At 50.3% G+C, this 16,058-nt stretch overlaps 1 protein-coding gene across 3 annotated transcripts in view; it reads left to right on the forward strand.

Annotated features, from left to right (window-relative positions):
• STRN3 (striatin 3) overlaps positions 1 to 16,058 on the forward strand; it is a 1,674,795-nt gene that overhangs the window by 1,173,347 nt on the left and 485,390 nt on the right. For all 3 annotated transcript variants that reach the window (XM_069638486.1, XM_069638489.1, XM_069638488.1), the window contains one exon: positions 1,339 to 1,460. In XM_069638486.1, the coding sequence (XP_069494587.1) occupies positions 1,339 to 1,460 (122 nt within the window). The remainder of the gene's footprint in view (positions 1 to 1,338; positions 1,461 to 16,058) is intronic.

A 16,058-nucleotide genomic window follows, 5' to 3' on the forward strand; every position in this document is an offset into this window, starting at 1 on the left:
GCATAGTGACCTTTGGGCACAAAGCCCCACTCTTCAGAGGGATTGGACTCCTGAAATTAGGGCACATTTCTTGTGACTTGGTTCCATCTTACTGCATTGTTTGCTTTTAAGTTATTGAATGCCTTTATAAGAACCTGTGGTGACACTATGCTTATAAATGAGTGTTGTTTTGATGTTATCACCTGCTTGCTCCATTTGCTAATGTGTGTTTTGGGCCTAGAATAAATGTATTATTTTTGTACTTAACTGTCTAAATTGAATTATTGTGTGCTGCGCTGTGTGGACTCATTGTGGACCTCTGACCCCACTCATTCTCCTGAGAATAGCCTTGACTGCTTTCCATTGCCACATTGATTGGGTTTAGCCTAACCTCTCAGTTCCCTGTTCACCAACTAGGGTGGCCGCCTAAAATCTGTCCACCAGGCCAGATTCTATTAATCAGCTTTAACAATAATATATGTACAGCCTTGTACACATTTCTACTACTTGCGTTCTGTTTAAAAACTTGAATAAATTTGATATCTTTTTCATTATATCTGTGTACTGTCTTTTCTTAGTAGCATATTGGGTCTAAATGTACCTAGCTGCCATAACATCACCTTTCAAAGGGTTCAGCCTGACTGATTCCTCCTTAGGATAGGTCACTAAGCACTCCTCTATAGAATGCTGTAGAAACCTCTCCCTCGTGTGCACGTGCTTAAATGTAGTATCTAAAAATACTATAATGGATTTGCACTTAGTTAGCATATGTCTCAAATCAACCTCATTCACCCTGAGCATGCCTTTCGCTTGTTAACCCAAGGCCTTGTAACTGTATTTTCAGATTGATTTTTGCCTCAATACTAAATGTGCTTCTTTCAGGTAATATCAAAAACATACATATGTATTTAAGCCAACAGCTTTCTGGTCCCCCACCCCCTTCTTTACAATGTTTCTAGCCTATCCTGGACCTCTGGTAGTTAACATTTTGTAAATGTTGGGACTCAGACACCTGACTGTTACAAGGGCAATAGAAGACTTCGATAGTTAGTGACGCAGGTTTGTGATTTAATGCCACAGCCAAACCCTGTTTGAGGTTCTTGGAGATTATAAGTAGTATTGACTCCTTCAAAGAGAAAGGAAACTAATCAATCCTTGGCATCTGCCATCCACCACCACAAGGATAAGTGGTACACAACTTCTACCTGCTAACATCAATGAAGTAGGGGTTTCATAAACGCATTGCTGCTCTATCCCATTTGCACAAGTTAGCCCTCCAAAGACCTTTGACACATTTGTCGTAACGTGAAAAGCACAGACTGTAATATTTAGATGACCATTTTTTTTGTTTTCCTGTAGAGGACCTGTACTTTCTTTGGTTGTGAGCTCCAATGGAGAGCAGTGTTTTAGTGGGGGCATTGATGCAAGCATCCAGTGGTGGAATATGCCTAGCCCCAACGTGGACCCATATGATACATATGGTAAGTGCTGCCTTTGTCAGGTGTGACTTGAAACTATGTAACTTATTTTCAGAAATGTTCAGTGATGTTAAAATTGCCAATGCGGTCATACTCCAATTGTCTGAAGATGTGTATCTTCCTTAGTTAAGAGAGCATGTTATTCACTAGTTCGTATGACTAGTCCGTCTCAGGCGTGGGGAGTCCTTCAGTCTTAAAGGTACCTTCTCAGCAGATAGATTAAAACAGGAAATAAAAATACACTTCAACACTGATGTTTGCTATTTGGTAACCTGCACTGTGATTTGTGACCTATTTTCACAATTGCACACTAACCTTCACTATCCAATCATAAAGACCATCCGATCTCAGCACGTCACTTAACACCCAATGGAACTACCAGAAGTAGAACAAAGCACAGATCAGATGTACACATACTCCTACATCTCACAACAAAAACTTGGGTTTTAAGTTCACTTCGCCATAGAAAACCTCCAAACCACCATAACCCCCAAACACTGTTAAGCACTGTGGGGTAGGTCTTAGAGGATAACTTAGTCTGTGAACACTATTATTGACACTTAGTCTAGCTAAATGTAGTGTCTTTAATGTGAGCTGAGTAGTAATGCAGACCTCAGGAGCTAGGCGGTGGTGTATAAATACAGATAGCCACACATAGACAGTCAAATGTTAGTCTACACAGAAGTACACAAATATTGTAATTCATTAGGCCTTAACTAAACAAGCAGTCAAAATATAAACTTATATTGCACAAGAGACTTGAGTACAGTTTGTAATCCCAAAGTGAGATTACCTACACTTTATAAAAGACACTAAAAGTAGTTTAATAAAGCAATCCAAAGAAGTTGTGTTAGGCAAGATTTGGTGCAGTACCCTTTGGGTGCTCTACAACAACCTTGACCTCCTGGCAATAGGAACTCAACCTTTGGTATAAGTCTGTACTACACAGGTTGATAGTGAAACTGAGCTGCCAGGCTCATCTCAAGAGGGGTCAATGTGAGCAGTAGGGTGGTTGCACAGATTCACAGTGACAAGTATCCAAATAAACACTTACCCACAAGGTGTCTTGATTAAACAATTATTAATTTAACAGTTTGAACAGGTCGTCTTCAGCAGGGGCAATATAATAGTAACAAACATACACTCCAAAAATACACACTTAGTTTCTCTAAATCAGCCAGTACCCATTTGGGATGGCACACAAACCCTTCCGACACCTTCAGGTGACTTAAATAGCTAGGACACTGTGAACATTAATTTCTCCAGCATGGGGTCTGGCATGGATTCACATGCTCATGAATATTCCCCGTCGTCAGGCTGGGAATCCTCGGTAAAGAAAAAACCAGTATCAGTTTCGTTTCTGATCTGTCTTTCGTAGTAATAACCAATCACTGGTCTCTGCGTCATACTGACCACAGCCAATGACTGCCCTCTACCTAAGCACCGCCTCTGGCAGCCATCTTCAGATTTTTACCGCACGTTCATGTGTTGGGATCCTCGTGCTATTGCTCTCGAGCGTTAGTGCTATTTTTTCGCGCTTTTTACAAAAACTTCGATTCTTTCGGTCAAAAGAGCCTCAAGCTCCATCGATCCTACATCCGATCAACGGGGACCCGTGTCGGATTCATCTGTGCCCCTCAAGGGTGAAGATTTCGTCGAGCTACACTTCGGAGGACTCCAGAAGCTTCTCAGGCCCTGTCTCGGAGATGACCCAGGAGAAGGGAAGCTCGACGCCCGGAAAGCTGTTCAGGGTCTGCCCTGGATGCCAGCTGCAGAACGTCTTCAAGGAGGACGAACACTCTTTCTGCCTTTACTGCCTTCATGAGGACAAGACGCACGTGGAGAAGGACTGTGCGTTTTGCGGCAACATGTCGGAACGGACCATGAAGGACCGCCATCAACGTCTCGCCAACTGGCTGGAGGGTAAGAGCCCGTCTGGCGAGAAGAAGAAGAAATCCGAGCGGTCTTCTAAGACCTTTGAGGGCGCCCCGGCGACGGGGGCCCAACATAAGGCCAAGCACCGCGAGTCCGCTGGCACCGGGAGCGCCGAACGGTCGGGCTCTGCGGGCGCCAGGCAGGGCGCACCCTCCCCGGCACCATCAACCACGAGCCAACGCTCTGGGTCGGGTAAGAGGAAGGCCGAGCACCCGGCGAAGCTCCTGGAGAGGCCCCGGTCGAGCTCTAAGGCAGAGGAGGAGCGTGGCAGTGCCCCCTCCCTCAAGGATAAGGCGGTGAGCGCACCTAAGGTGGTGAAGGCCTTGATCCATCCGACCAAGCCCTCTATCGAAACGGTCGCGGCGGCCCTGGCTCAGCCTGTGGTGGCTGCACCAGTGGTGGCGGCCTCAGGGCCCAGAATCTCCCTGCCTCCTCGGAGGGAGTCTTCCTTTGTGCCCATCGATAGGACCCCCGTGAAACCCTCCGTGGGGAAGAAGAAGGGGGGGCAGGGCGTCGTCGTAGAGTCGGCCTCAACCTCAGAAGAAGAACTGATCGAGGTCTTAAGCCACGGCCTAGGCGTGGAAGAAGGCCAGCCCGTCGGAATGGACCCCGACGCAGGTGACGACGACATCGGCGAGCAGGGGCCCCTGCTCGCCCGTCGGATTCCCCTCTGCCAGCGCCGCAAGACAACTCGGCGGCCATTTTGTTGGCCATACAGTCCTCATGCTCCGAGATAAGGACGAGGCTACCGTTACCGACGGAGGAACCTCTCCCGTCGGGGGATCCAGAACCGGGACCTTCTGGTGTTCCCCCTACCAAGAAAAGAAGGATCCATCCAGCCCTCCTCCCCGTCCACCCGAGGGGATGATACGGGGACTGACACGGCAGCGACGGGTACGGACGACGAGGCATACGACGAGGATTTTCCGTCGTCGCCTCCCACCAGGGCCTCTCCGCCCGACGAGATCGGATCTTTCCACTCCATGATCTCCAGGGCTTCCGAGCTTTTCCAACTCTGCCCTGAGGAGAAGAAAAAGGAAGGCTTCCTTTATCAGCGGCGCGAGGCCAAGAGGAAGACGGTCCTCGCAGTGCCTCTGTTGGACGACATTTGGGATGAGGGCCTTTCCCTCCTCAAGAACCCTTCCACGACGCCAGCTAGAAGAGACCGGTACGAGAAAAAGTACTGGGTCCCGGACACGGCCCCCCTATGCCTCCGGGCGCAGCCTACCCCGGACTCCGTCGTCTCCGCGGCAGCCAGGAAGAAAGCGGGGGGGGGGGTGCGGCCTCCACATCGACTTCCCTAGATACTATGGGGCGTAGAGTCATCTCGTCGGCAGCGACGACGATTAAAGCGGCCAACGCCTTGGCTATCGTGGCCCGCTACGACAGGGAGCTCTGGTACAAGATGGCTCCTCTGCTGGATTTTCTGCCGGACGACAAGAGGGCGGAGGCCCTTGAGATCCTGCAGGAAGGTGAGGTGGCCTCGGACCACGCCATCACCGTGGCGACGGACATCGCCGACACTGGATTCCGCCAGCTGGGCAACGGTGTTTGCCTTCGACGTCGTGGATGGCTCAAAGCTACGGACTTCCGGCAGGACGTCCAGACCAGAGTCCTGGACATGCCCTTCGACGGGAACAACCTGTTTGGGAAGACAGTGGACGATTCCCTTCAGGCCATCAAGGCGGATACTGAGACGGCCCGGGCCCTTGGAGTCCTGCAACGACGGACGCCCTTTCGGAGCGGCGGAGGCAAGGGCGCCTCCAAAGGTTCCGGCGGCGGTTTCGCTTCCTACCGTCAAGCGGCCCGCTCGTCATCGCAAGAGGCCTACAGAGGACGAGGCAAGTCTAGCGGACCCCGCCGTCGTCGCCAAGGAGGTCAAGGCGGCAAGGCCGCGTCCAAGCAGGATTGAACCGGCCTTGGGGTCGGGCCCCCACCGAAGCACCCCGGTGGGAGGCCGGCTGGCGGGCTTCGTCAGCGTGTGGGAGTCCATCTCCACCGACCGTTGGGTGCTGGACGCCCTGGCCCGGGGCCACGCGCTCGAGTTTCAAAGAAGGTGCCCGCGCGTCCCCCCCGTGGCCAGAAAAGAACTTCACGTCCCTCAACTTCTCCTGGAGGTAAAGGCGATGCTCAGAAAGGGCGCCATCGAACTCGTCCCAAAGAGGCTTCGGGGCTCCGGAGTCTACTCGAGATACTTCCTCGTGAAGAAGAAGACGGGAGGATGGCGCCCCATCCTGGACCTGCGACGTCTGAACAAGTTCATCAAGGCGCAGAAGTTCCGGATGGTCACCCTCCAGCACGTCCTGGGTCAGCTGGAGGAAGGAGACTTCCTATCGTCATTGGATTTGGAGGATGCCTACTTCCACATTCCCATCCTAAAGGGGCACCGAAAATTCCTCAGATTCGTGGTCCAAGGGCGTCATTACCAGTTCAAAGCCCTTCCCTTCGGACTACGGTCGGCACCCAGGGTATTCACCAAGTGCCTCGCACCGGTGGCGGCGCAGCTGCGCCGCGAGGGGATTCACGTCTACCCCTACCTGGACGACTGGCTCATCCGCGCCAAGACGAGGGAGCTCGCCGTGGTCCACACGGCAAGGACCGTCCAACTCCTCACGGACCTGGGATTCTCCGTGAACTACGCCAAATCCCACCTGGTGCCCGCGCAAGTCGCACTGTTTCTGGGAGCGAGGCTCGACACAGTGTCTCTTCTGGCCTCCCCGTCGGAGGAGAGGACCAGGACCATCTTGGGCAAGGTGCAACGGATGTTGGTGGCCGACGCGGCCAAAGTGAGGTCCATCAAGTCCCTCCTCGGGATGATGTCTTCCTGCATCTACCTCATTCCCATGTGCAGGCTCCGGATGCGCCCGTTGCAAGAATTCCTGGATGCGCGCTGGATCCAGACGACGGGCAGCTTCGAGGAAAGGATCAAGCTCGACGAGAGTTTCCGACGAGCGATACGGTGGTGGGGCACCCGCGCGCATCTGACGGCGGGCATGGACTTCCAGACCCCAGCCCACCAGGAGACTGTGACCACGGATGCCTCCCTGGAAGGGTGGGGAGCGCACACCGAAAATTTGCACGCAAGGGGACTATGGCTCCCGACGGAGAAGTCCCTGCATATCAACGTCCTGGAGCTCCGTGCAGTGTTTTGGGCCCTCAGGTCCTTCCTTCCGTCCCTCAAGGGCAAGGTGGTGAGGATCTTCACCGACAACACCACCACCATGTTTTACATCAGGAAACAGGGCGGAACCAGGTCCCCAGCGCTGTCCAAGGAGGCTCAGGACCTGTGGCATTGGGCCGTCGCCCAAGGGATTTTTCTGGTGCCGTTTCATCTGGCAGGGATAAAAAACACCATCGCCGACTCACTCAGCAGGGAGCTACGCTCGTGCCACGAGTGGGAACTACGGCAGGATCTGGTGGATCGCCTCTTCCGACGGTGGGGCACACCCCAGATCAACCTGTTCGCGACGGCGACGAACACCAAGTGCCGGAGGTTCGCCAGCAGGTTTCCCCAGACGAGGAGCATGGGCGATGCTTTCTCGTTCCCCTGGGAGGGCCTGTTCCTCTACGCGTTCCCTCCATTGCCTCTGCTAATCCGGCTCGTCAACCAGCTCAAGAGGTCACGGTGCAGGATGATCCTCGTCGCACCTGCGTGGCCGAGGCAGATATGGTTCCCGGACCTTCTGGACTTGTCAGCGTCCCCGCCGATCAAGCTGCCGGCGGACGCGGATCTACTCTCCAGGGTAGGAGGCGCCATCCTCCACCACGACCCGAAGTCGCTGAACTTGCAGGCCTGGCTCCTGCAGCGCTAGAGTTTGGAGGATACGACATACCGGCCGATTGCAGAGAGGTTCTTGCAAAGGCCAGGGCGTCCTCGACTCTTAAATGCTACGGACACAAATGGAAGAGGTTCTCTGTCTGGTGCCACGCACAGAAGATTAACCCTCTACGGATTACGGCTCCCCAAGTACTGCCGTACCTGCTGACGCTGGCCAAGGCTGGTCTGGCACACGCGTCCATCAAGATTCATCTTGCTGCGATCTCCCGATACACCAGAACCACGGGGCGGACGTCCTTGTGGTCTCATCGTCTGGTGAAAGAGTTCATGAAGGGACTGTTCAGATCGTTCCCGCCGGTGAAGGCTCCGGCCCCGGCGTGGGAGCTCAACGTGGTGCTGACCAAGCTCATGGGACCTCCGTTCGAGCCTCTGCACTCGGCCCCGTTGAAGTTTCTATCGTGGAAAACAGCTTTTCTTGTGGCCATCACCTCCGCACGACGAGTGGGAGAGATCCAGGCCCTTTCCTGCAAGGCCCCGTACTTGACTTTCCACGACACGAGGGTAGTGCTCAGGACGCACCCCTCCTTCATGCCCAAGGTACCGTCGGACTTCCATCTCAACGAACCCTTGGTGTTACCTGTGTTCTTCCCGTCGCCTTCGTCGCCGGCTGAGAGGACTTTGCACTCGCTGGATGTAGCTAGAGCGCTGAAGTTCTACGTGGACCGCACGAAGGGTTTTCGGAAGACGTCACAACTCTTTGTGAACTTTGGACCTGTCAATCAGGGGAAGGCTCTCTCGAAGGCTTCCATCTCCAGATGGCTCTCCGGCTGTATCATGTACTGTCACCGGTTGGCAAACCGACCGCTGCCTGGCCGTCCGAGAGCCCATTCCACCAGAGCGATCGCAGCTACCACGGCGTTCCTATCTGGTGTGCCCCTGCTGGACATATGCAGGGCTGCTACGTGGAGGTCGACGCACACCTTCACGAAATTCTACTGCGTCGACCGGGATTCCAGGGAGGAGTCCAGGGTCGGCCAAGCAGTGCTGCGCAACCTGTTCGCCTGAGGTGAGCCTGGTGAGGAGGTAAGATGCTTAATGTTGAGCCTTTGCCACCTCCCGTGGTTGTGCATGTGTGTACTGCTATGTATTCTTTATTCATGAGCATGTGAATCCATGCCAGACCCCATGCTGGAGAAGGAACAAGTTACTTACCTGTAACTGTTGTTCTCCAGCATGGGTCTGGCATGGATTCACATGCGAACCCTCCCGCCTACCCCTCTGCGGCTCTTCACTTGGTCATACTGCCACTTCACGTGCTTCCAAATCTGAAGATGGCTGCCAGAGGCGGTGCTTAGGTAGAGGGCAGTCATTGGCTGTGGTCAGTATGACGCAGAGACCAGTGATTGGTTATTACTATGAAAGACAGATCAGAAACGAAACTGATACTGGTTTTTTCTTTACCGAGGATTCCCAGCCTGACGACGGGGAATATTCATGAGCATGTGAATCCATGCCAGACCCATGCTGGAGAACAACAGTTACAGGTAAGTAACTTGTTCCATATCACTGGTACATTTAGATCAGTATTGAGATGAGTGTCAAAGTAAAGAGGTTTCAGAATAAGACAAGCGATCACACAAATATTCTGAAGCAGGTTAGTACTTTTGAACCCCCCAATGCAAAGTAAGTTAACCCTTTCCTGGAAGGAAGGTAAAAACACACGATCAGAGAAGAGTTATTCAGGGAGCCAGACCAGCCAATGTCAATTGGGCAAAAGTGTAGGTGAGCTGAAGCACTTCTTGCAGGTAAGTAAACGTCTTGCACAAGGTTTTAGAAGTCTTTGTAGAAAATGGAGGATCATTGTAAGGCCACAAGCTGGGAGGCTTGTGAGAAGTAGAAGATGCAAGCAACTCTTCAGGAGCAACCAAGACCAGTCTCAACTGGGAACAAGTGCGGCTAAAAGACCAGAGGTAAGTTATCTTAGACTGTACAGTACCTTTGGTTAGAAGAAATGGTCCCAGCTGGCTTCTGTTCCTGTGTAGCTCTGCAGATCCTTTTGTTCCTGGGCCACAGACGTGGGGACAAGAGGGAGGACCTCTGGCGACTCCTGCAACACAACGGGAGGGTCAGCGACAGCAAAGGGCAAACTTCAATTCAGTGGCACTTCGGCATTTCAGCACCTCACGTCCAACAGCAAATAGCAACAATGCGGTTGTCGGATACCACTTCAGACTTTCCTTGCTTCTGGGGTCCAGCATTCTGTTGAGGTCGCTCAGGTTTGGTCAGTCCTGCATCAGCGAAGTCAGGAGGATCTTCCTAGCGCTCCGGTCGGACTTAAAAGCAATCCACTCAATTTGGTGTTCCTCTACCTGGCACTTCGGTTCCAGCAGCAGTGGAAGTACAGCCAGCTTCAAGAGGATGTCCAAACGAGTTCACTTTGGAGTTGATTGGTCTTACCAACTCAAGGGGAGAAGTCCTTGCAGGGCTTCTCTAGTCGAGGCGAATTCGGAGCTTCAGCACAGCAGCAGTGCTTCACTGGGCACACCAACGGTCCAGGAGTTGCAGCAGGCGTCTCTTCCAAATTCTTCTTCGGATTCCTTCGTCCAGTGGTCGACCCTGCCTTCCAAGCCAAAAAGCCTTGCCTTTTATGCAGGTTTCTCCCATTCATTCCAGCCTAGCTGTCAATCGCACAGAAGGGTGGCTGTCCTTGCCGGACAGCCTGCCGGCCAATCACCTTTGGGTGCATTCCTGTAACCAAGGGGATTAAGCACAGAGTTTCAAGCACCTCCCTCACTTCCTGCCCCTGCCAGACATACTGGAGCCATAGGCGGTCTTCACTAGTGAATCCTGCCAAAGATAAAACGGACAAAGGGCCCAATCTGGTTTGGCGCGCAGAGTAAATCTCAAGAAGGCCGTTTCCAACAAGAAATGACGAAAAAAGAAGACGTGGCCTTTTTGACAAAATGTACACCCATGGGTGCTTTACTACAGCTGCAAACACAGCCTGCTGTAACTACGCCCAATTGTAGTAAAAAGTAAACCACTGCCATCAGCCATTAATTGTAGAAAGGTTAACATAAAAATGTTACATGAGAAACTAGACGAGGGGATATTAAGTAACCCCTCCAGCGCCGTATTGTAAGATAGTGTGTGCTGGGTCTAGAAAGTTACAAATGTAAGCAAAGTCAATTTCACTTCACTGCTCTTGGAAACGGTAGTTTATCCAAGAAAAGTTACTTAAACCTTTGGGAAATCTGAAAGACTTCCCTGTCACTGCACTGAAGGTGCTATGTGTCGCAATGCAAAATATGATGCCTATGGAGTTTGTCCGTCTCCATAACCAAAAGATAAACAGAGTTTAAATCACAGTAAAATACATGAGAGAGTGGGGGGAAAAAGGTCTCTCTCCAGGTTAAAAATGAAGTCCTAGAGTCCAGCAAAAGTGCTGGGGGTCTCTAAGGTGGAGAAGAATTGGGACATTTCTGAGAATTCTCCCTAACAAGCTGTAACAAGTGAAAAGAGTAATGTATGTATAATGTAAACCATATTCTCTACTACTGAATATAAGGCAGATACCTAACTTTAGCAGTTCTTCCCTATCCGTTGAGCAGGCCTAGTGTGCCAATAGAGGCAAAGTTTCAGGTAAGTATCTTAAAGGTAGTAGAAGGTCTTTAAAAACAAAAATCCCTGCACAAACTGTGCCGAAGGCAACAGCTTGTTATGATGTAGTTTAATAGCGCCTTTTTTGTATTTAACAAGCAAGTAGAATTGTAGGCATACTATTTAATTCCCACAACACTAGGGTTTACTGTGGGGTTTGGGGCAAGGGAGAGCCTTGGCCAGAACTTGGCTAGGTAATAGTGTTAGAGTGGAATTTGCACCAATAGTCATTATGGCGAGTGCTGGCACCGAAGCAGGTTACGGAAATTTGTAGTAAGGGGGACAAGTATACACGTGACCACCCCGGTATACTCACTGTGGACATGTATGCAATATTTTGTTTTGGGGGGTGTCTTGTAAGCAACCAGATCTGACCCTCTGGTGAGTGCTTACACCTGCTGGTGTTTTCTTTGGGTCATCGACCCTTGCATCCATCTCGTTTCCTTGCCATTGTTTTCCTAACTATCCCCAGTCCCTCCCAGACCACCTTCCCCACGCACCTCCCTCCCTCCCTGCCTCCATATTTCCTGATTGGTCTGTGACAGTCGCGTGACCGGAACTACTACTTTGCCAGGTAGTCGGCGAAGGGCCAAAGGCAAAGAGCAGCTCCCTACTGGTTTGCCCTGTTCACCAGAGAGCCCAAGCCAAGTCCCCTGAAAGCGGTCTGCAACAACATTAATGTGAAAGTCGATCATTGGCTTGAATAGCCAGATGTAAAGTTAGTGACTACTGCAATTAGCCCCTCCACTGAAGTTTCATAGTCTGGTGCATTGTGAGCATAGGCCACATACTGATTTTTCATCTTCATCCCTAAACCTAACCACTAGAGTATCTTTATTCTGCTCCCTTACCCCACAATGTCACTGTAGCACAACACGCTGCTGGACGTCACTCAAGCTCTACCTCTACCCTTCCATTGTGCAACCTCTGTACTAGAAAGTTTCCATTCGGAGTGCATCCCTGTATGGCATCTAGCTGATTATTTTGAATATAGCCCTGTATTGCATTTAGCTGAATATTTGAGTGTGGCCCTGTATTCCATGGCAGTAAAATAGCTCTGCGCATTGAGCGTCTACTGTTGTGATCTTCGGGTCGCAGTTTCGAATTCCAGCAAGGTCACCTCAGCCTTTCATCCTTCCGAGGTCGATAAAAGAGTACCAACTTCGGTTGGGATGCTTAATGTATGTACAACGCTTAGGTGTAAGCTCTATATAAATAGCAAATCATCATTTAGCTGAATATAACCTGGTATTGCTGCTAGCTGCGTATTTGATTGTAGCCCTGTGTTAAAGATTCCTTTTTTCTGCGCCTTGCCTTCCATTTCTTTGGACCCCCAAACCTTTTGCTTTTATTTTTGTATCAGACCTATTTTTACAGTGCTGTGAAGCCTTAAGCTTCACTACACTGGCTTTTGCTAATCTGTTATGGGGAAGCTGACATTTCCTTCAGGCTGTCAGTACTGGGAAACATGGTTTCCCTTAGTCTAGTTACTTTGTTACTGCTTTCGGTAACTTGTTATCATTTGTGATAACTTTGTATGATTGTACAATGCATCTTACAATGCAATACCATGAGGTACACCTTTTCTTTTGCCATAGACTAACACTGAGGATTTTTGGTTACTCTATGTGTCCTAAATGGGCAAGCTGGTGGCAGCAGTGACTTTACAGTTTTTTGCTACTTTTCGTTTTGGCCTTACCACATTTACCAGGTTTGGCTACTAACTGTAGCTACTTGTCAAACATGGGCTTGTCACAAGATTTTTCACTTGTCCTTCGGCCATCTTGTCTTTTAACCTCCTTCTTGGCCTGTGAGTCCAGGAAAATCCTTATTCCAGTGCCCAGGAAAGTAGAGGCTTTTAGTGGGCTACTATTGGGCTATGTGTGGTTGCTGCCAGGAAGTGGGCTGGGACTGTCTGGTCCCAATCCACATACTGGTGCCAGTGTGTGTGTGGGTGGAATGAATGACTTTTGCCGCCAGTGGTCCTGATCGGACCAGGGGGTGGGGGGGGTGTGTTTGTGTGTGTGTGTATCCCTGCACGCACTTTAGAGAGATCCCGCAAGAAACTGAATGAGCCAAGACTGCTGTCCAGCTACAAGATTTGCAAGGAGACCGTGGACCCATCGGAAGAAGGCTTGGTGACCAGCTGCTGCCCTGGTAGAAGATCTCCAGTAGTCCTGTGAAGGAGCTGCGACCCTTGGAGAGAAGGGAACATCCATTCTCAATGTAAGCGCTGAGTCCTACGAAGAAAAGCCTTCGGAAGTGTCCCAGGACTGCCCTCTGGCTGACGAGCTCTGAGTTTGGGGTACCGTGCTGCAGACCTCGCTATTCTGAGTTAAGGCCTGGAACTTGGGGGGGGGGGGGGGGGGGGGGAATCCACAACTTGTCCTATAAGACTTACCTCTGCGAAATGTGGTCCTAGTAGCAAAGGGAGCCTAGACGGGAGGGAAAGTCTGACAGCGACAAGTGAGTCCCTTTGCGTCACCGTGCATCAGTGAAATTGCTTGCCTATATCCATTCCTGTCCTGAGAGGGGCCCTGGATCGATTTGTACTTCATTCTTACACCGAGAGTCCTTGCACCAGCATCTGACACTGACCAGAGATCTGCTCGTACCTGCAACACCTGGGGTCAAGGACTGAGGCTGACGGCAGGAAAAGCTACCTCGGACCTTCTTCAACCGTTCTGCTAGTTCTCATGAAGAATCTGACTATGGGGGCTCAGTTGGAATACCTGCCCCCAACTCCCCTTTAAAAGTTTGATTACTTTTACAAAACTTTTCTAGCACTTTGGCTTTGCCATTACTAGTTCATACAAGCACTCCCAAAGTTGGGAACACATTTATTAGATTAACTTGTCCCCTGATACTTGGAACTGCTCACTGGACCCCAAAGACATGCGTCGCACCTAGATAGGATTGTGACTAGGATCGTGAATGTCAGCATGTGCCACACTCGGATGTAATCATGAACATTAGCCTGCGTCGCACCTAGACAGGATCAGGAATGTTGGCCAGCGCCACATCTAGACAGAAGAATGATTGTTAGCTAGTGCCTCATCTAGAGTGCATCAGGAATACTATCAAACCCAATTCTGATAGAATTGTGGATACTAGCTTGCCTCGCACATAGACAGGACTTCGAAGGTGGACAAGTGGCACATTTGGATACAGGGGTTAAATTTGGTGGGCATCACATATAGAAAGGATTATGAATATTAGCCAGTACCGATCTAGATAAAAATTCAGAAATGTTCATGCGCCACATCTAGTAAGAACTTGGAAATAGAACACATTGCTTCTAAACTGCAATACCAATAACCAACCCACTAACAATTTCACCCCTCTGCATACACCTCTCAAACTCTAAACAAGCACAGCCCCAACCCTATAACACAACAGACTGCACAAACTTCACTACACTGCAGCAACAAAACAAACCGCACATAGACTCGAACAGCACACGACGTCTACCGACCAGAAAACACCCCAAGGCCCAGCAAACAGTGTTAACCGTGTTGCGGCTGCCAACAACACATCACTGCTCCCTTGCACGTTTCCCGCTTACTCCCACCAACATACCCCCTTCCCTTTTTCAGAGCCGCCAGAGGACCACTGCGGTGGTGATAGTGCGCAGTACAAATATCCTTTAACATTAACAAACACCCTACCTTCATTTTTTTTACAGCTTTCAGAGAACTGTATGGATCTTTGCTGAACTTTTGCCCAAAAAGCCCCAGCCATCTTAGGGATGAACTTCAGAAGTTAGGAGTTATTCTCTGTGGCCTAGTAGTGCAAATACTAATATGTACCTTTCTTTTCTGGCGTTTCATATGTATTTTGCCCTATATATATATATATATTTCTGATGTTTGTGAATCTGCTTAGATCACATGCTGTGCATAGGCCGACATCTAGTGGAAGCTGCAGAGTATTAGAAACTCGAAAAGGGACGTCGAACAGGGCCTGCCAGTAATAATGTTCCCCCCCCCCTTCCATCGGCGCCGAAGAAGATCAGAGAAATCAACCGTTGAGGACTGCCACAACGGACTCGGGGCCTTGGAAGGCCTCCGGCCTCCGCCCGATGCAGTAGGGATAGTGGGGGGAGGTCATATAGGTTCTCTATCCCCCCCCCCATATTTTCATTTATTTATTCAGATTTGTAGAGCGCACGTCAGCCCGGGGGCATCATGGCGCTTGTTACAGACAATATCTTAGTTACGTAGGATACAATATTTTCATACAAATAAAATATTTACAGAAGCCATGGACATTTGTACAAGTTTGAAATGCAGTATATTTACATGGATTCCCGGGAGTTTCCTATTTTGCCAGGAATGAGGTTTTCAGTTTCCTACGAAAGATCGGGAGTGAGTTTTCCGCTCTAATGTCTGCAGGAAGGGCGTTCCAAGTTTTGGCTGCAATGTAGGGGAAACTTAGACCTCCGGCTTTGGCTTTTTTGATGTGTGCGATGTAGAGAAGGTTGGAGTATTGCGTCCTGGTGGGACGGGATGAGGATGGTTTGAGGATGGTCTCTGATAGATAGGATGGGGCAGAGAGAGAGGCATTTGTGTGTGAGGATTTTGAGTGAACCGCTCTTTGACCGGGAGCCACTGGGCTGAGTGCCTGGCAAGGGAGATATGCTCTCTTCTTTGGATGCTAAGAGCAGCCCGCAGAGCATTGTTCTGCGTGACTTGAAGTCTGTTTAGGTTTTTGGCTGGTGTGTCTGCTAGGAGGGCATTGCAGTAGTCCAATTTGGCTCCAATTGTTGCTCTAGCTATAGAGAGGTAGTTGGGTTTAGAGAGGTAAGGCTTGATGGCGTTTGAGTTTGGTGGTATGCGCAGATGAGGTGATTGCGCTGACTTGTCTGGTCATAGATGGTGAAGAGTCTAGGTATACTCCCAGTGTCTTTACGGCTGTGGTTACAGGGATGATGGAGTTGGCAATGGAGAAGTTAGCATACAGTTTGTCTAGGGTGTTCTGTTGACCTAATATCATGATTTCAGTCTTGTCTCCATTGAAGCAGAGGCCATTAACTGCCATCCAGGCCTTGATGATGGAGTAGATTCTGTGGAGTGCCTTGGTGTCTTCGTTGTATGATCCTGAGAGGGGTAGAAGTACTTGTGTCTCATCCGCGTAGTTCATATATGTGATACCGTGTGAGTCTCGTTTGTCAAAGAGGGGCTTAGTGAACAAGTTGTAAAGTGTGGGTGCAGTGCATGATCCTTGAG

The sequence above is a fragment of the Ambystoma mexicanum genome, chromosome 14, assembly GCF_040938575.1.
Source record: "Ambystoma mexicanum isolate Mex_15411 chromosome 14, UKY_AmexF1_1, whole genome shotgun sequence".
Lineage (NCBI taxonomy): Eukaryota > Metazoa > Chordata > Amphibia > Caudata > Ambystomatidae > Ambystoma > Ambystoma mexicanum.